The sequence below is a fragment of the Pteropus vampyrus genome, unplaced genomic scaffold (assembly GCF_000151845.1).
Source record: "Pteropus vampyrus isolate Shadow unplaced genomic scaffold, Pvam_2.0 Scaffold83, whole genome shotgun sequence".
Taxonomy (NCBI): Eukaryota; Metazoa; Chordata; class Mammalia; order Chiroptera; family Pteropodidae; genus Pteropus; species Pteropus vampyrus.
The window spans coordinates 3900545-3921319 of record NW_011888864.1 but is presented as its reverse complement, the minus strand read 5'-3'; the positions used below and the strand labels follow the sequence as shown (position 1 = coordinate 3921319).

Below are 20775 nucleotides of genomic sequence, written 5' to 3'. Positions count from 1 at the left end.
ATTTTCACTAAATTTACAACCAACTGCTTTGGAGGATGGGAGATTCTTGCTAAAAGGACTTAGCAGGTTCTTGCTGTAACTAGATTTTATAAGGAAGAGCACCGTTGGGGCTTAGAAGGTTCAGGAGTCTGACTAAAGTTTGTGAAGCAAAGAATCTTTGTCAGTAGTTACATGGGTGTTTTCTTATAATTATTTTTAAGCTGTAGATATGTGTTTTATATATTTCCATATATACAATCCACAATTTAAAAAAGCTGCTAACAGACTACTTAATTGGAAGATGGATGGAAGGGAAACTATTAGGTAAAGGAATTTGTAAAATATATTATGGTTCAGTGTTAGAATTTCTAGTTCCTTTTTAATTCTCTTAATCACATTTCAAAGTGATTTCATTCATTCATCCATTCTACATTGAGCCTTTCTAGTTAGTTGCAGACACTCTATTAGATTAAAAGAAGAGTATGGTCTCTGTAGTCATGTTACTTAAAATCTGGTAAGAGAGAGAGACAACCAATTAGATCACTACCACATAGCATTGTAAATGCAATGATACAAGTATGGGGAGATTCAGAGTGGTGACTCCTAAAATGAGCATTGAAAGCTATCTAAACCAAAGTAAGAAGAGAGGGTCACAACATTCCAGACTGAGGGGAAAGCATATATAAGGAAGGTTAGACACAAGCCATCAAAGAAAGGTTAAGGTGTTGGTTTTGCTAGACTACAGGGTACATATTAGGAAGTGGTAAGAAACTTTATTAAAGATTTTATTAAAGATGAAAGGTCTTGTAGGATGAATTAGTTAGAATTAGTTTTGGCTGTGAGTGACTGACATCTAAATAGTGTAAACAAGACAGAGGTTATTGCTTTGTCATGTAAACCATGTGTCTGGGTAGGTGGTGGCTGCTGTGATGCTCTAAACTGAGTACAGGACCCAGACGCTCTCTCTTTTTACTATTCCATGGTCCAAATATAGCTAATAACACAGCTCTTTAAAATAAAAGTGATTTTATTATAAAATTCTAAAAATGTGCTTTAAAGAACAGTCATGAGAATACTGCATAATAAGAAACATATCTTCTTAACCCAGACAATCACATAGATTTTATACTGTCCACAGAATTAATATTCTAAAAAAATTCTTCTTTTCAGTTAAGAAGAGTCTTCAGAGCACCATTATTTGAAGGGAAGGTATTTTGCAAATCAGAGTTCATCTTTGGTCTGAAAATAAGAAGTAAAATATTTAGAGCCATTGAGAAGTCATATATGAGTCAGGAAGACTTACATTAGTCTATAAAATGTTATCCCTTAAAGATGAAAGAAGAAAAACAGTCAAGTTACTTGAGACTTGTAGGGTCGAGGATTATTTTTGGAATCACCTACGGGTAGAAGCACATTGTGTTTTATAGGGCTACTGATGTGGAACCCGAACATCTAGGGGTTTATTATAAAAGGTTTTGTGTCATGAATGGTATCAGTGATGGACTAGGGTAGACAATAAAGAAGAAATACATGAAGCTATCATTCTAACCCCTAACTTCTATAAATCAGTAGAACCATTTGACAGGCCTCAAAATCACAAAGATAAAAAAAAAAAAAAAAGAAGAGTGGAGAAAGGAAGCTGCCTAGTTTCATTTGGTATCAGAAACATTCTGATACCAAATCATAAACTTAATGAAAGGGTACCTTCGATTCTGGCAATTTTAGTTTTCTTACTGGCTTTAACTAATTTGATGGCCTTGCAGCACTGTCAGGGGTTAAGGTTCATGATGTACCACTTCTGAGGGCTAGTTAGTGGCAATCAGTTCTCAAAACGAGACAAAAACAAAACTCTGATTTGTAGCATGTGCTGTTGTCATGGTATAAATACTCCCACCAAGTAGATTCCAAGCTACCAAAATTTAACCACTGTGCAAAATTTCTAAATATTTAACAATCATAAGCTTATATGAGCTGGTTCCACTACACCAGTGAGCCTGTGGTTACCTTATTCCTTTTAAATCCCCTTGAAAGGCAGACATAATTGCCAAACCTGCCTTCTCATTTTTGGTTACAATAGCACAATTTTGAGTTTATCCATTCAGAGACATGATGATGAGGGTATAAAAATGTCAAGCCAGTAATGTGTGTGTGTGTGTGTGTGTGTGTGTGTGTGTGTGTGTGTGTGTGTAAATATATATAACACAATTTTATACAATATATGATCCTACAAACAAAAAATAGCTATAATGAAAACAACCCTCCTCTATCTTTATACACAACCATACATACTATTTGAAGATGAGAGACTTATTTTTGGTCCTTGCTTTGCTATAATCCAGCTAGATGATTCTGAGCTAAGTTCCTTGGGCTCAGTTTTGTTAACTGTAAAATGAAGGCATGTTACTGGATGACCTCTAAGTTCCTTTTTAGCCTGACAAGCCCATATATGAATCTTCTAGTATGGAGTGATATCAACGGAGATTGTTTTTCAATGAATAATCTGTGAACATGAATAATCTTGGTTATATATTTTTCCATCTCTAAATTGGAATGATGAACTTTCCTGACCCTATCTCACGGGAAGATGAGGCTATTAGATGATGAACGTAAAAATATTTTTCAAACATTAAACATGTATTCAAATATCATGTGATCTAAATTCTCACATTAAAAAAGGTTTTCCTCTATTTTGCTGGGAGCTCTTATTTAGCTGCATCTTAGCTCTCTTTCTTTTGCCTTATTGTTACCTACTATATCTCTGTGGTAGAATGAATGCTTGGAGGCTCCAGGAGAAACTCAAATAATTGTTGTCTGACTGAATGACTTAAGGAATGAACGAAGACTTGGATCAAGTTAGTTTTTACTTTGACATTGGTCAGTTCTTGTTACCTTTTTCCTAAGGCACGTGCAAGGAAAGAGGTCATCCTCAGACTGTGGCTCTACCCTCTTCATGCCCTCTCGGATTTGGGGTTCACTCACTTGTAAACTGGCATATTCCTATAGAGACAACAATACAAAAGCATTCCTTATGTAATGTTTAAAGTACATTTACCAAATTACTTATGCTGGAGTTTGCTAGAATATGATATGGTCCACTTAAGTCACATATGTCAAGTTGCAATATGCAAACACCTCTACATTCCTCTCAAACACTCAATAACAGAGCTTCTGAGAGATACCTGTCCTTGGACATTGGCTGCCTATTTCTATGTGATCTCCTTATTCATCCTTCATTTATATGACTTGTATTTATTTTTTTACCTCCTTTTGCCTTGTAGTAAAAATAACTGTGTACATGATCTTCCCAAGAAAATTTGAGGACAGAGACTATTTCCATCTTACCTACCATGGCTTGCATAGCATTGGTCACCATCTTCATTCATTATGTGCTCCCTCTGTGCCCAGCTAGGTGCTTATGCTTTAGTATATGCGAGTTGAATGAATGAACACTACCCTGTAGATCTTTAGTAATTTAGATAGTAAATCCCCCCACTCCTTCGGTTTACATATTTCACCTTCTCTATAGCTTCACCGTCCTCTAGGAAAGGTTATAAAGGGGAAGAGGCCAGTGCAGACCAGAAAAAAGACCAACTCAGTTTTGTAGCAAAGCCCAAGGTATGGGGCCCAACATCTGAAATTTTGAGATTTAAAAAACGTTTAATTTAGATCTACTACTATTATTAGCAAATTACTTGTTTACTGTTGCATTTTTTAAAAAAGGAAACTTTCAAATTGTCAGATATGCTTTGATTACAATCCCTAAATGCTTAGGTCCATGCAAACACTTTCCAAGAGAAGTCATGGCTCATATGGGGTCAGCACAACAGTTCTAAACATCCTTTGCACTATGTAGACAAAGAAATGGTAAGGCAGCAGCAGTATTGTACAAAGATAAAATATACATCCAAGTTCAGTAACTTTGCAGGATCAGATGTCAATTTCCTAACCACAGACTACATAGTTCTAACATTGATACTTTTCCTTTAATGTTATAGCATTCTCCATTAGCTAATCTTTGGTTTTCTACTATTTTCATTATTATTTAACATTCATCCCTGATTTCTGCCCATAGAGGTATACATTTATCTCCTTATTTTAATGTAATTTTAGAAATTATTAAGTGGAATATTATTTGCTATTAACATTACAAGTTGTATGTCTATTTTCTTAGAAAATACTGACCTGAAAAAGTTTAAAATAATAACAGAATATGTCATCACCCATGAGATTATTTCTTGCAAATTCCTGTCCTGTTTTTGCAATCTTCTTTGCCTATGGGAACAAAAAAAAAAAATCCTTTAATGAAACATATTTTTTCCCATGCAGACATATGAAAATCGATCTTCAGAGTACATTTTAGTGGGACAACAGTGGGAAAAATATCTTTGAGAGTAGCCTTTCATGGTACAGGGAACATTTAATAGAGTATGTTTGTTCAAATGTAAAAGGAGGTTTTTAAGACTTGAAAGTTTAAGAAGTCATTTTAGACCTTCTAGAATTAATTCTCTCTTGGAGAGAAAAGGTACATATTAAATGAAGTAACAATGACTTCATAGAGTACATGCAGGATGAAGCTCAATGCACTGTCTTAAAAATTTTTAGCAATTAGTTCAAAATTTATTTCATGCAATCCCTCATTTTAATCCATAGCACAGTTAGTTTTTCCTCCTGTGCCCGGCTGGCAATCTTAATTTTCATTTTCCTAGTAGAGGTAAGGGAGTACTTGAGGCTCAGATCAACCTGACTAAAAGAGAGAACATACTCAAGGTTAGGTTTAGTTTTTTGTTTCATGAGCAGACTGGACAGTTAATCCAAGCTGCGCACCTATGTTCATCCTGAAAGAATTGTGCTATGCGTGGGGAGATGGCTTCCCATTTACAGGTAAGGGTCGACATCTGAGCATCCTGAATGCTTTCCAAGCACAAGACATTTAAAACGAACTGATGATATTGGGATACAAGGGGAGGGACCTTACCTCTTCATCGTGATCTTTTGCCCATTTAAGTTTTTCTAGGAGATCGCTCAGGTTGCTTTTAACTGGAATGTAGTGTTTCCAGGGCTGTAGCTCATTATAAAAATGTTCATAGTAGATGGAGTCCTGCTTCAGCACAACACTGTCACCGACTAGAAGATATGGCAGGCGATATGCTGCGACAGTGCCGTCAATGTTTATTTGGTACTTATGCTGTGAAACAGCAGTGAAGTATGAGAACCTCCATTAAATATCGTTTTTTCCTACTCTCTTTATTTTCCTCTCCTTTCCACACAAAGAGCCTCACTGTCTTCAGATACAAACTGGCCAGATTTTGCCCTGTGCTTTCACCACTTAGTAAGTGCTATTATATGATATGCTTATTTTGATGTTCTCCTAAATTTCACAAAGGGACTACAAGTCTAATATTGAAGCAGCAAATAAAATAGTAAAACTGCTGTCCTCAGACTACAACCTAAGGAAAGACAGATTTATGGTGACTTTGTAATCCCTCTACTTTATTGGTCTCATCTGAGCATCTGACATTGGCACACTCTATGCCCTTTTAACCATACCTTTTAATACACACAAGTCTTAAGGGAATTAATAAGCTCTGAGACAAGTACATCTATGATTAAAAGAATTCATAGCACTGAGGCAATCAACAGTCTTTAGTTGTAGCAAATTCAACAGATAGCAAAGGCATGACAGAACAACCTCTGAGGAGGGATGGCAGGCATTAGCTTCCTTTGGTTTTAACCATTTCCTTAAAAAATCTTTGTGATATGCATATGGAAACACTGACAATTCAACTTGTCTACCTGTTGCCACGTAACTCATCAGAAAAAAACAAAAACAAAATTCGGCCATATACAACACAGAGCTCAATAATATCTTGTCTTCTTCCCACCTAGAATATAGATGGCTACCTTTTGCCCACTTTTCTCCCTAACACGTGAAACTTCAAAAACTACTCAGTGATCAAGTGAACAGGGCAGTGTTCTACTGCATAAAAAGCAGAGTTGTTAGAAAAAGGATCGCTCCCCAAGAAAAAAGAGCAATCTACATTCTAGATCCAGAAAACACTTCCTAATGCCCAGAATTCCCAGGCAGACCATTTGGATGGATTTCAATTCATTTTCCCACCAGAAGGCCTGATAAGAGACACCTGGTTTATTTCTTCTTTTTGGTCTGTTGTTATGTTATGGCTCTAGGGAGAAGTTTTTCTAAAATCACTTACATGTATTTACTGATAAAAAAGGTTTTAGAGCTGAAATGTGCTTATGTTGAGGGTCAGTTGGGGAAAAAGTTTTAGCTCTCCCCTGACCCAAATATTCCTTGGTATATTTAATGCTAGGGGCGGGTACTGAGTACAGACCCAGGTTGCCAAGCCAGTCTCTGGGGCCTCATACCTTGACAGTCACTAAGTTTTGTGCATAACTTTCCCACGCCCTGTAATTTACTGGCCTCAACTTCCCTCCCCCAAATGCAGATAACAGTTGATCCTTTAACAACATGGGGGTTAGGTGCACTGAATCTACCCCCTCCCCAGTGCAGTCAAAATCCTGCATATAACTTTTGACTCCCCCAGAACAGCTGTCCCTCAATATCCATGGTGTATTGGTTCCAGGACCCACACAGATACCAAAATCTGCAGATGATCAGATTCTTTATATAAAATAGTATAGATTAATGCATACAGTTGGCCCTCTGCATCTGCAGATTCCCAACTCTGGGTGAAAATACCATTATACTGTTTTTGATGTGGAGTTGGTTGAATCCATAGATGCGAACAACACCTGGGAATTTAGAGGGCCGGCTATGTATTGAAAAAAATCTGCCTGTAAATGGATCTGTGCAGTTCAAACCCATGTTGTTCAAGGGTCATCTCTATTTGGAAAAACAAAAAGGATTGGCCATAGATGATGTCATACCTTGAAGAAATCAAAAAATGAAATGTGTTTCACAATGGGACCATACAGGCTTTCATCGTGTTTAAAGAAGAAAAAGTTGGTGAAGGCAGCATCTATGAGTTCTGGGTGTTTTCTGCTGAGTTTAACCAGCTCGAGTCTCTCTTTGCGGCTGTCTCGCCCTCTCCAGACAGCTGTGGAGTTTTTGCTTTCCCAGGGAGGACCCGTGTTAGCTTGCACAGACATCATATCCAGACTTACTCTGGAAGACAGAAAGTGCAAGAGATTTTCCTCCCAAACCATCACATCACAAAGGCTGTTGGAAAAGAACTCACCACAGAAGGAAAATCAAGGCTCTGGGTCATCTTCGACCCGTCTCTCACCGGCCCATGGTTTCTAGAACAGAGTCGGTCAGGTCATAGGTAGGCATCACGATATCCTTGGAATCTGTGGAGCCACACCAGGAAAAGATTGGATGGATGTGTAAATTGGATTTCTTTTTTTCCAAAGGCCAGTCTCCCAAATTAACAAAAAACTCCATATCTGGCATCTTCACCTAGAAAAAAGAGAAAGAATTTATTCACATTTTGCGTTGGATGGATTATGCCCTTTATTGATCAAAAGAGTAGTGAAAGGCAGTCTCCTGCATGCCCTCTTTCTTGGCCAAATAACATAGCCTAGGGCCTGGAACACTTCTTTACCAAGAGATAAAGAGCCCTCACAGTCTGGGCTGGGCTTATCTGGAAGTGTGGGAATATACCCTTTTTGTTCTACTTAAACACAGGGGTCAATGGCCAATTGGCATGCCCCCATGCTTGCTGTGTTTCAGACCCCACAGGGAAAGTTCAGAGAACTTCCACTGCAGCAAAAAGTGAGAGGTGTGGTCAGCTGTGGAGTGGATTTGCTGGACCTGGGGGATGGCTGCATTGAAAGAGGCTGAATGAATCTTTTGTACTCCTTCTGTTCTGCTCTAAGTAAATGCTGGACCACTTGAGCCTGGTAGGCCTGTAGGCTGTTCTTAGCCACACGAATATATGCATTGGTTTCTTTCCTGGGTGGCACTTACCTGCCTTTTAACCTTGGCCATACTGATGTCATAGTCTATCCTGCAGTACAACTTGACCACCCAGTGAGCAATGAAACACAATAAAAATTAGAAAGTGTACCAAATGAAAGGCCAAGCTTCAGGTAATGATAATTGCCTTGATTTGAATAGTGGGGATAGCTTTTCACAATATTGTTCTATGTGTAAGCATACTAGATTTCCTTTCCAGGGTGCCCAAATGGGCCAATAGACTTGCCTCAATAGGGATGAAATGACAAAAGTAATCTCTGTTCTAATACTGCCAAGAGACTCTAAAATAATCTAAGAGAGAAAGAAAACTACTAGAAAATAACTACAACACATTTCACTTGGTATATGTGCTGCCGAAGCAAGCAAAGCACATTGGACTTGAGACTCTTAACTCTAGTTCCTGGTTAATAAACCAGATGTTTCTATTTTAAAAATACAACCCAGGTAGGTGATAGGATTAGGATTTGAACTTAGGAAGCTCAACACAACTTCCTAAGCTAGACTGCCTCCACTGGCACAAACATGTTGAAAGAACCTGTTTTATTGAGCCATAAAAAAATGTTTGGGGTATTTGTAAAATAAGAGATATATTATTTAGGCAAGAACTGTACTGGTCAGTTTGAAAGCATCTTGAGAAACTGGAGTCCTGAAAAACATTCTTATTTTTCCATAGATTGACATGGATAAACAAGAATTGCCAGCACTCCGATGTCTTAGCTTAAAGGAGGCAGGATACCTATATAACTACTCACATTCAGAATTAATTCACTGCAAATGCTTTCTTAAGAAAGTTACTAGGATCTTCCACGAGTAATTCAACCAAGATATTCAGTAAATAGCTAATAAGCAATGGGTAGAAATGATGGTATAATTTTTCATATCAGCCATTTTACTATTGTTGTCAAGTACTCTATAGAACCCTGCTGAAGCACATTATATCAAGGAACAGGATTCAGAATATGGCAGTCTTCTTTGGACTCAAAGTAGGTAGAGAACTAAAAATAATTTTATTGTAAGGCATTTTCCTCTCTAAGGTATTGTTATTGGTTGAGTGTGTCCCCCCAAAAGATATGCTGAAGTCCTAAACCCCGGTATCTCAGAATGACCTTATTTGGAAATCGGGTTGTTGATGAGATGAGATCACACTGAAGTAGGGTGAGGCTTTAATCCAGTATGACTGGTGTCCTTGTGAGAAAAGGTGAAGACAAACAGACACACACACTCCACCATCCGATGACACAGGCAGAGAATGGAGTGATGCAGCTGCAAACCAAGGAATGCCAAGGATTGCTGGCCATCACTAGAAGTCAGGAAAAGCCAAGGAAGGGTTCTCCCCTATAGGTTTCAGAGGGAGCACAGCCCTGCTGACACCTTGATTTCGAACTTCTAGCCTCCAGAACTGTGAGAGGATAAATTTCTGTTGTTTTAAGCCACCCAATTAGTACATTGTTACATCAGCCCTAGGAAATTAATATAGCTATTTCATAAGACATAAAACTTCAAAATAGTATTATAATAAGGCCCCAGAATAAAACACTCTGATATTGTAATTATTTTTATTTTGAAAATTTATATTGTAAAACTTGGGCTTAAACTGTCTTCTACACATAGAAAAGAAAATACTTACTTTTCTAGTCAAAGAAAGTAGTATGGCATCCATGAAAATTCTAAAACCTACATGTTCACCATGAGTTTTGATATAAACCTAAAAGAGAATTGAACGTTTATTAGTCAAAAAGCACTGGCAAGCTTCACTGAGGTTAATCTTATCACAATGATCCTCAGAATGATTTTTAATAAAACTATGTAGTTAGTTGTAGCCAAGCGGTCAAAACAAAAAATCACTAAGACTAACAAGTAAACTTCAATTATGAATTGTACCTTGTTATCCTTCAAGGTATAGTGACACAAGCTCTGCCTTTGTCCAAATCTCTTTGGAATTTCTGCTGCAATCTTTTCTGGATCAACAGTAGGAAAATGTGCCAGATCTCTCTGAATTTGAGCAATGGTTTCTGGGCACCTCATCTCCTGTAGCCAGGCTGCACTATCTTCCAAAGGACAGTCACAATTCTCATGGTAAACAGGCCCTAATTATACACAAGTAACAAATGACACATTAGTATTTTCATGACATTTGAAACACATAACAAATATCCATTATAGGATTCACAAATTTTGCCTAGATAATAATAGGAAGGGCATTTTGATATAAAAATATTTTAAAAGAAAAACATTCTTTATTACATCACTAGAAAGTCAAACTTCTGTTCTGACAGCTCTTCACAGTAAAGTAATATTTTCACCCAGGCTCGCTTTGCACCAGTTCAAAAGAAAGTCAATGGGCGTATTTTCTGTTCACAGTGGCTATTATAGTGCATCACTCTTTATGTTTTCTATAATTAAGAATAACTGAACATTGGTAAAAGAATATCAGAGGAATATACTACTTTTGGTGAAAGCCAAAAGTGATATGAAATGAATATTTCAATGGTCTATTATACAAATAGGTTCTTAAAGTATCTAAGTTATTTTTTTCAAGGAATAAATTATTATCAACAACAATACAAGTAAATAAAGGATCCCTAATATGCTTGCTATTTTTAAAATAATTATTAAAAAACAAAGGTAATGTTCAAAATAGTTCATCAATATTATAGTGAATTAATTATATGTTTATAGAAATACTACTAACATAATATAGCAGAATCTAAATTGAGATTTTATTGTCATTTCCTTCTGTAATTCTCAGATTCCTGCCTGACCCAGGCAGTAGTTGACGATGGAATATTTTTATAAGGTTTAGCAGGTTATATTATACCATGTGGTCCTGGTGAAATGTGGGAAAGAAACCTAGACACTTTTTAAAATGTTTGCCTTTCTTGGAGGGGTAACAAGGAAGATTTACACTATTTTTTCACTGTTTTAGGGTACTATCTTCAAAGGGAGAGAAGGATATGCCTCTAGCTAATAAAGCCACACTCATCCTGTAAAAGAAAACATCAGATAATTTTTCTGAAAAAATAATATTGGAACAAAGACCAAAAAAAAATAGTCAACTTTCCCCCTCTGCTTCAAGCCCTCTGTCTTCCTGAAGTGATCAATTTCATTAACACTTATCAGTTACTTAAGTCATATACCTCCAATTAAGAAAGTGTCATCTATGACCATATATTTAACTTGATTATTCTTATTAATGTCTTCAGCGAGCAAATTCTCTATTAAAATGTTTTTTCCTCTTCAGTGAATTATAATTTCCATTCAAATCTTGCATTTCTCTCCAGGATTCTCAATTTATCTTTCAAGTAAGAAAATCTTTTTTTCTTCCAGTAAAAAAATAAATATCATGCTAATTTGTTTTTGTTAGATTGAATAACATGTATCATTGTATTCAAATAGTGTTTTAAAATTATGTTCCAAATTACCTTTTAAAATATATGGAGATTTGGCCACATGTTGACCTTGGAATTTAATTTCTACCTTCAGATTTTTGTAGCTTGCATACATTCTGTATCTTACTATGAAGGACCCATCCTTTCGGTCTAAAACTTGGACTCCAACTCTAGTGAATTGCTCATCTGGTGCTGTGATTTTAATCTGGAACACTTTTTCACCTGGAGAAGATGTGAACCTGTGATGGGAAGAACAATAACATATCATTTTAAGGAACAAATACACAAGGATTATGTTCTGCAGTATGTGAACTTTACTATTTTCCTCCATGTCCCGTTGCCCAAACATATACTTGCTTCTCTTTTATGCTTTTAATATCTGAATGAATATGATGGATCAGAGATAAAAAAAAAAAAAAGGATGACAAAGACCAAGATAATATAAAACAGTTTCATTAGAAAATCGCAAAGAAATAGGTTAAGACTACTAAACTATGTAAACATAGAATATACTTATGCATTCCATATACAAAAATATTCTTATTGACCTACTACTTATTTCATGCCATCACATTTGGAAATTTGTGATTAAATGATGCCTTTAAAGATCTTTTGAAAAATCTCAAGGATTCTTTGAAAAAATCAGTATTATAAATCATGCTCAGCTATGGGCAAAAGCCAGGAGGTAGTGTACATCATCTATAAGTGACACTTTATAGAAGGTTTTTTTGGGGGCGGGGGCGGGGGGGGGTGAGTGTTCTTGCTGTTAGGATGGTATTTATTTTCCCCACTGTATTATTTATAAACTTCCTTTGCTTTGGAAAACTTATTTTCAAGATTTCTTTTCCTACAAAATATACATGGTCGGCATCCACCAATAAAAAAGACAATCATTAAAGAAGTATGTGAATTCTACAAATAAGTTTTGAGTATAATTTTACTTGTTGAATTCAATGGAATTAAATAAATATGTGCTGGAAACACATAGAAGATTCATACCCTGATACTTTCCCTCTATAGTTTCAAACAGTGCTTGATTTTTGAGTTTCAAAGCACGCTTCCCTGCAGATGTTTACTTGGAACCAGAGGGCAGCACTAGAGAAAGATGAAACCAACCAAGTTTCTAACAACTGGATTTAAATTCCTTATAGCAGTTTATGCAAAAATAATTAGAAGTCATACTTCCAGCAAAGTGCAGGAGCTTTGTCTTTCTAGTCATGTGGGAATCCCTATCAAAATAGAGGAGCTAATTCGGAATTATTCCTAAAGCTACAGAGAAAGATTGGTTAGGACGGGCAAAGACTGTTAAACCAGATGTAGATACCACCCAAATATCTGGAATTTAAACTGCTGTGGAGAATCGAGTTCATGGGCAGATAAAACTTAAAGGAAGAAACAGTAAATTTTAACTGCATCCCAAAACGGAGCTGTTTCTCGACTTACTTATCTCCTGATGTATCCACCGCCTGAATATAGAAATAGCGTGCGGGAAGGACAACAGCTGCTTTTAGACCAGGTCCCCATATTTCGCTCTTCTCCGGGCACAGTCGCCTCCCTTCGCCGGTCTCGGCAAGTGCTGGAAATGCCCCCAGAAAGAAGCAGTAAAACACCGAAATGCTAAACATTTACAAGACGGGCTATCCAAATGATCTACAGATAAATGAAGTGTAAGAGGTAGACGGAACCAGCCGCAGTTAGAGGAGGGGCGCGTTGGCGAATCGCAGCAGCAAACACGGCTGGCTCCGGGAGGAGGGCAGGAGCGCAAGCAGGCGTGCGGGTCTCCACTTTCCCCAGGAAAATCACAACCCGAGCACTGGCTTGTGCAGCTGAAGGATGCCAGTCGTTCTACTGAAACGGGTAAGAATCACGCTGCTCCCTTTCCTCGGGACAATGATAAATTTGCTTCGCTCCTGCAACTGGAGCATCTTTGGGGAATCCGTCTCAGCTTCCAGCCCAAGGTGCAGGGTGGAAAGGATTGGCCCCGCGCGTCTGACCAAGCTGAGTAAGGCTTTCTCCAAGTGGATGGCGGAGTGGACACGCGTCTCGGCGCCAGGGCTTCCTGGGACATGTAGTTCGCGGACAGGACCGGCGGAAATCCTGCCAGGTTTTCCATCTCTTATTTATCTACTTTGCAGTCACCGCTTTCAGGGAACAGATAAATACTAGATGTCCAGTAGAAGGGCACACTGGTCTGGAGGCACAACAAAGATTTTTTAGAAAAACTGTCACCATATCCTCCGCAAGTACAGAAGGGCAGGTATAAAACACGATGAAAAGAAGGTGTTGTTAATGATATCTGACTGGTCTCCGGGCACAGTCGTCCAGGGCACTGTCCCCGCACTCTCCGATGGGACTACAGACGCCTGGGTAACTGGAGGAGCGTCGCGGGGCATGCGCTGGAAGCTGTGATACAGAACCGGTGCCGGGTTCTGCCACGGCCGCAGCGACCTGACCCCACCGGACAGGCTAGAGGTACCCGGGGCTGTGGGCAGGACCAAAGCGGCGGGATGCGGCTGTGCGCCCCGCACGCCGGGCGGTGGGCCAAGCACCCGGGCGCCGCGGGCGGGCCTGGCGCGGCCGGCCGGCTTTGGGCGCCGAGAACGCGGCCTGCGCTCCTAGGTAGAGGCCATGGCCGCTCTGGAGCCCCGTGGCTGTCCGAGTGGAGGCCACTGCGCCGGTGCCCGTTCTCCCCGGAAAAAGTCGGGTGAAGAGCTGGGCCGCAGGCTGGAGGGAAGCGCTAGGGAGATAAGGGACGAGTTCTCTCGGGAACAAAGCCCGCTTTGGAGGTGCCCGCGCCGATACTGGTGCCTTCTGGCCGGTGCGCGTCTCCCCGCCACGCTCTGAGGGGCCCAGAGCGAGTGGTGGCCATCCCCTCGCCCCTGCACGCCCACCCCTGGGCCAGGACCAGAGCAGTCACCAGGAAGAGTCACGGTTAGCTCCGGAGTCGGCCCGGAGCCTCCTTCTCGCCCTCCCTCTCTCGACCTTGCCAGCGGCCCCAAAACAGGCTGGGTGGCTCCGCCAGCCAAAGCGGGCCTGGGAGGGGGCTATCGTAGGGGTTTCCGTTTATGTTTTCTTTTTTGCTCTTGTCATTAGTAATGATATCAACTTGGGCATTCTGAAGCTCGAATCGGGGACTCCCTCTTCGCTCGGGGACAACTGCCCGTATCCCACCTGCGCCGGCACCTTGGGTACCAGGAGCGTCCCGGGGCGGGTTAGAGGAGGTCACCCAGCCAGCCTCCGCCCACTCCCGCTGGCGGCAAACTCCGGCTTCCGGCCGGGGAGGGACGGCAGGAGGAGGGGCCAGGAGGCACGGCTGCGGTGACCAGGTGGGACGCCCGGCCCTCTGGAGGACACGCGGGCCAGTGTGGCAGCGGGAGGGGTGCGGGCAGGGGGCGCCGCGGCCCTCCTTCCTCTCTGGCGGCGCCGCCTCCGCACATCTCGGCGCAGCAGGCACGGGCTTGTGTGACTGTCACCTCCGTCCCGGAGGCCTCCGAGCTCGGCGCCGCCGCGAGCTTCACAGAAGAGGGCGGTGGGAACTCCGCTCGCCTCCCCGGGAGCCTAGGTTCAACGCTGGCCCGTGCGCGGGAGCACCCCCGGTATACGTAGTAGGCCTGCGGCCTCTACCGGGCGAGCGGCTCAGGGTCTGACGGAGGAAGAGGCCTGGGCGGGCGTTGGGAGGGATGTTGGGCGGAGAGGGGAGGAGTGGGAGGTGGGTAGGGATTAAGATCAGACCCACTGGGGCTTGGCGCCTCTTGTCTAGCACAGCAGCATTCTACCCTTAGTGAGTCACCTGCTCCTTGCGTTTCAGTGACCATCCGTACAGAATATAGATCATAATAGTTGTCATAAGTGAAAAGCTTTGCTGAAGAGACTTTTTAAGATGCTTAGTTCTCTAAGCAAACTTGATCCTTAAAAATACTGATTTAAAATATAACTGAGAAAGAGTGTAACCTAGGCAATGAATATTGACCTTACAAATGGAACGATTTTGTTTGTTTGTTTGTTTGTTTTTGCCAAACATTTTGATCTTGTGATTTTTGGAAATAGTTACTCTAGCGGTGCATTTAGAACTGGCCATTTTATGACATTTTGTTTGTACACAGTTAAACAATACTTTTGTTGCTTGTGCCATGATCTTATGAATAAATCACTAAATTGAGCCTTAGGTTCTGTAATTCTTATTGGTGAATCTTAACATAGCATCACCTCACTTACCTGGATTAGGGGAACCTCAATTCTTACAGCTGAGTACTAGGGAGAAGAAGAGGCCTTTTGGCTAAAACTCCAGTTCTTGATTCTTAAGGCCCCTCCTGATAAGCCCTCCTGGAATCTAGGCTCTTAATCTAGGATTTACAGTAATGCCTGACATGATGTAGGCACTTAAAAATAAGTATTTGTTGATGTTACTTCTACAAATGCTGGGCCCTGGGGATACAATCGTCAGGAAAATCAGACTTGCAAGATGCAGATAGACATATTAACACACACACACACACACACACACACACACACACACACACCCGCACGGTTAAGACGTGCGAAAGAAAAATACCTGAGCATATATAGGGTAGCCTGGTCTATTTTGAGGAACAAAGAAAGCATACCCAGAAAGTGGCATTTAAAGGATATCTGAAGGATAAATGAGAACTAAATAACGGAGGGTGAGTAGGGAGTAGACAGCAGAGAATGGGAAGTTGGTCAGTGTGGAGGGAGTGCAGAGAGAGTGCAGAGGGAGGAAGAGGGAAAGAGAAGAGAGGTGGGGCCAGATAGGAGATGGCTTTTGGTTCTAACAGCAGAAGGTTTTAGGTTGAGGAGTTAGTTTTATGATCATGTATGTATACATAATTTTCTAACATCTATGCACAGGTCAGATTAGAAATGTCAACTCATGGGGGTGGGGTGGCAGCTAGAAATGAGCATGGTATTGGGAATGGTTTATAAAAACAGTGACAAAAGCAGATACAAGCTGTGACAAAATCAGGAGAGCTACAGGCTATGTAGTAGAGGGACAGCCTACCTCTGTACCTCACTATTTCCTGAGGCTTTAAATTAAAATATAATTAGTATAATTAAAATATACAATAACTGGCATCTATAATGACTTATCAGTAATAACATGTCTTAGTTCACTTGTAAGAAAGCCTGAGGATGCAATAATACTAGTGTCCTTGACCTGTGGCGATCTCACTAACTGGGGAGAAATGACTAGGATCAGACAGAAAATAAGGAAAGAAAATAACACTATAGCAGTGTTTGGGTTATGGGAGTTGGATAATTTCCAGTTTCTCTAATATCTTTTAGTACTTTGTAGTTTTTTTTTTTTTTGTAATTTGTTTTACTTATGTGATAAAAGCTATAAATGTTACAGTTTTTCAAAGAGAAATTTCCATTAACAGTGGTTCAATGAGAAAGTTTTCCTACCACTGTAAATTTACTCTTGGCTTTTATTGACAGTCAATATAAAATATGCTGTTATGTCGATAATCTTTGCTTTTTGATAAGAGAGCAACCAAAGGGATCATTCTTGGTTGGTGAAGCCAAAACACAAACAGATGTAACTAGACTATTAAACTTTTTATTAATTAAGTGCTATGTTCTTTCTTGTCTTTAGCTTCCAGGAAACTCAGCCTCTTTGTGTGCAAATGCAGTAATTTATCTTTGCATATGTTTTTGATGAAAATATTCTACATATGTTCCAGATGAGCCTCTTTCTTAAAATCCCTACATTGCTATACAGGGAGTTGGTTCCACAGGCAAAATTCCATTCAATCTGAGGAAGGCAGCTCTGGCAAAGTGGAAGCTAAGCTTGAGATGAAGAAATAACAAGGGCAGCACCTGGAACATTTCTCTCTCCCCCACTAGACTAACTCCTGTAGCCTTTGCTCATTGCTCTTTACTATGACCATATGCTCCCTTTCATGCCTCATTCTACTACAACCCACGCACACAACCTCAATGCTGCAATAATACCTACCTCCATCCACCACACTGGGTTTTATAGAAAGGACTGAGGATAACATAAGAAGTAGAAAATGCTCCTCTAGGACATCTGTCAAGAATCAGAAAAAAACTCAGAAAAGCCCAGAGTGTGGGCTGTACAACCTCAGATACTCAGCTTCTCTGCATCTTCTTCCACTGTTACCATCATTGCCAGATGAGGAAGGAAGAGAAAACAGATTCCTGTGTAGAGATCCAACGCACCTACTTGTAGGATTTCTTGACTAAAAGGAAAGTTTCCAAAGTGAAACCATCAGAGGATCTATCTTTGGTGGTGAAGCTCCTGCCGAAGAGACCCTCCTGAAAATAACTATAAACTCTGCACAAATTACTAAAACATCACAACCTGAAGGTTTGAATAGAGAGCATTTAAGCATTCCTTAGAAATAAAGAAAATGGAATCTTTTCTAGGAGATATGGTGTCCTCCTGGTGTGGAGGTCTGTTTCCTTAAATTACATTAAGGACATGCAGTACCTTCATTAGTTCTTCTCACACTCAGGGTACTCATCTGTTATTATCGCCTGAGTCATAAGATTTTGTCATTCAGTATTTGTGTGATGGATTTTATATAATCGTTTTCCTGTAACTTATGAAAATTATTCTCATTTCTGATTTTTTAAGTAAGCAAATGGGTGGAAGTATTAATGGGTAAACATCAAACTGGTCATCTGGATAGATTCAATCTCTTGAGTGCTGCTCCTTAACTAGAGCTCTGTACGCTCTGCTCTGGTACCCGCATTGGGTCGCCTCGAATACCACCTGTAATGGTTTCATTCACCAAGATCTTCCTTTTGTATAAAGCTTCAGCTTCCTCGATGCTCTTGGTTGCTATTTCAACTTTTCTCTGTTTTTTTTTCCCCCCCCCTAAAGGAATCAGTTTAGATTTGAATTTCAGTTTTTCCTGAGACTGATCAGAAGTTGGCGACTACCTGGATTGGATCCTGTATTCTGTCAGGTGATGGATGTTTTAAAAATTTAAATTCTGTATTTTTTGTTGATTTAAATCTGTGTTCATTATCATACATTCTTTATGCCTATATGCTTTTTAAATAACCTCACTAATGCATTATTTTTCTAGACAGCTTCATTGAGGTATAGTTCATACACCATACCATTCACCCATTTGAAGTATACAGTCCTATGGCTTTTATGTTCACAAAGTTGTGCATTCATCACCACAGTCAATTATAGAATATTTTTATTACTTCAAAAAGAAACCCCATCACCCCCAACCTCCTCTTACTTTCAGTCCTATGTAACCACGATTCTACTTTCTGTCTCTATGGAATAGTTTTGCTCATTCTAGACACTTCATGTAAATGGAATCATACACTTTCTGGTCTTTTGTAACTGGCTTCATTCACTTAGCATAATGCTTTTAAAGTTCATCCTTGTAGCATTTAAGGTTCATTCATTTATTTTTATTGCCCAATAACATTTCATTGTATGGATATGTTACATTTTATTTATCCATTCATCAACTGATAGACATTTGGATTGTTTCCACTTTTTGACTATAATGAATAATGCTGCTATGAATGTTCTCATAGACATGTTTTCACTTCTCATGGATGTATACCTGCGGTGAAATGCTGGATCTTATGGTAACTCTATATAAATGTTTGAGAAACTGATTTCCAAAGTGACTAGACCATTTTGCACTTCCATTAACAGTATGTGAGGGTTCCAATTTTTCCACATCCTCAACAATCCTTATTATCTATCTTTTTAATTATAGCCATACTGGTGGATATCAGATGGCATCTCATTATGGTTTTGATTTGCGTTTCTGTGATGGCTAATGATGCTGATCTTCTTTTCATGTTTCTATTGGCCATTTCTACATTATCTTTGGTGAAGTAACTATCCATATACTTTGCCCATTTTTAATTGGGCTATTTTTCTTTTTCACTTAATGCATTATTTTCAAATAAATTTTTAACAGGACAGATGGTCATTAATCATAACTCTAGGCATATAACAGTTGTAAAATAAATAATTATTGAATGAAAGCATATGAAACATTTTTTAGGGCCGTTTGAAGTGCCTGGTAGGTTGTTGATCATTGATCTCTCTTTCTCCTCCTCCTCCTAGGAGTCCATTTTGCAGCTCTCAAGATTTTATAGAATGCTGTAAACAATTGTCTCAGTATTTTTCAAGAAACAGAAAGAGTTGCAACTTGCTCCTTGTTATAGAACTTTTATAGTTGCATTCAATGCCTAACATTGCAGAAGCAGAAAGGGCAAATTATTCTGGAAATGGTGAGCACAAATCTGAGAAGAAGTCTCCTGAAGAGAACCTACAAAGTGCTGTACAATCTTTCTGCACTCGTGCTTCAGGAGCACCTGTGGGTCCAAAAGGAGATGGTCATTATCCATGGAGCTGTCCAGTGACCCATACTCGAGAGAAAATTTATGCCATCTGTTCAGACTATGCCTTTCTCAATCAGGCAAACTCAATCTATAAAACTCCAAATCCAACCCGCTCTTCTTGCCTGCCTGATAGTACCTCTTTACCTGCTGGAAATAATTCATCAAGATACATTGGCATCCCAACTAGTACATCAGAAATCATTTACAATGAGGAAAATAGCTTAGAAAACTTATCCAATAGCCTGGGCAAGCTACCTCTTGCATGGGAAATTGATAAATCTGAATTTGATGGAGTGACCACAAATTTGAAACACAAATCAGGTAAGGAAGGAGTCATCAAGTTCACATGTGAAAATAGTAAGAAAACAAACAATGTACCTTGTTTAAAATTGCTATTAAGCATGTTTTCCTTTTATAATACTTATCAGGGAACATTGCTATCATGACTGTCACTGCAGTTAAAAAAAATAACTTTGTACATAAGACATTTGGTTCATTAATGTGTTGCCACCGGAAACTTCAAACATTACCTTTGCATTTTGAGAGCATAGAAAAATATAGGATACTATAGCATACAGATATTACAGATAAGTACATAGTAACTTAGAAATGGTTAATGAGGTAGCTGGAACAAGCTACTACTATTTCATAGTTTTGCAGGGACATGAATTCATATTTCCCAATTAAACATCTAGTTTTCTTTCCTAGCATATAACATAGAGGCTTTTTTGTCATTAAAATTTTTTGAGTACCCAGCGAGGTCTCCAGGTACCACTGAGTAGGTTGTGAACTGCACAATTTTAGTCTGTTTACCTGGGGAGTTCACCTAGGGTACAGTGCACAACCTTCACAATTGCAGTGTGGTAGTCCTCTAGGAGTATGGATTTTGTTCATCTTTTCAAATAACCAGCTTCTAGCTGCTAATTTTCTCAATTGTTTGTTTTCTATTCTATTGATTTTTGTTCTGTATTATTTCCTTATTTTGAATTTACTTTGCTCTTCATTTTCTAATTTCTCGATTCAAGACTTCTACTCTAAGCATTTATACTCTAAATTGCTAAGTACTGTTTTAGCTGTATT

At 39.4% G+C, this 20775-nt stretch overlaps 2 protein-coding genes across 2 annotated transcripts in view; one reads left to right on the top strand and one right to left on the bottom strand.

The window, feature by feature from the left end:
- Positions 1–987: 987 nt before the first annotated feature.
- KDELC1 (KDEL motif containing 1) lies at positions 988–13326 on the bottom strand. Its single transcript, XM_011363189.2, has 10 exons — positions 12769–13326; positions 11359–11564; positions 9818–10023; positions 9564–9641; positions 7245–7417; positions 6886–7123; positions 4955–5164; positions 4162–4251; positions 2869–2976; positions 988–1218 (listed from the first exon to the last, which is right to left on the bottom strand). Exons 1-10 carry the CDS (start codon positions 12948–12950, stop codon positions 1201–1203), a joined length of 1509 nt encoding a protein of 502 aa, XP_011361491.1. The 5' UTR covers positions 12951–13326; the 3' UTR covers positions 988–1200.
- A 109-nt stretch (positions 13327–13435) lies between these two features.
- LOC105294165 (DNA repair protein complementing XP-G cells-like) overlaps positions 13436–20775 on the top strand; it is a 58143-nt gene continuing 50803 nt past the window's right edge. The window contains exons 1-3 of the mRNA XM_023532437.1: positions 13436–13797; positions 18194–18278; positions 19419–20016. Coding sequence (XP_023388205.1) covers positions 19539–20016 — 478 coding nt within the window. The 5' untranslated portion in view covers positions 13436–13797; positions 18194–18278; positions 19419–19538. The remainder of the gene's footprint in view (positions 13798–18193; positions 18279–19418; positions 20017–20775) is intronic.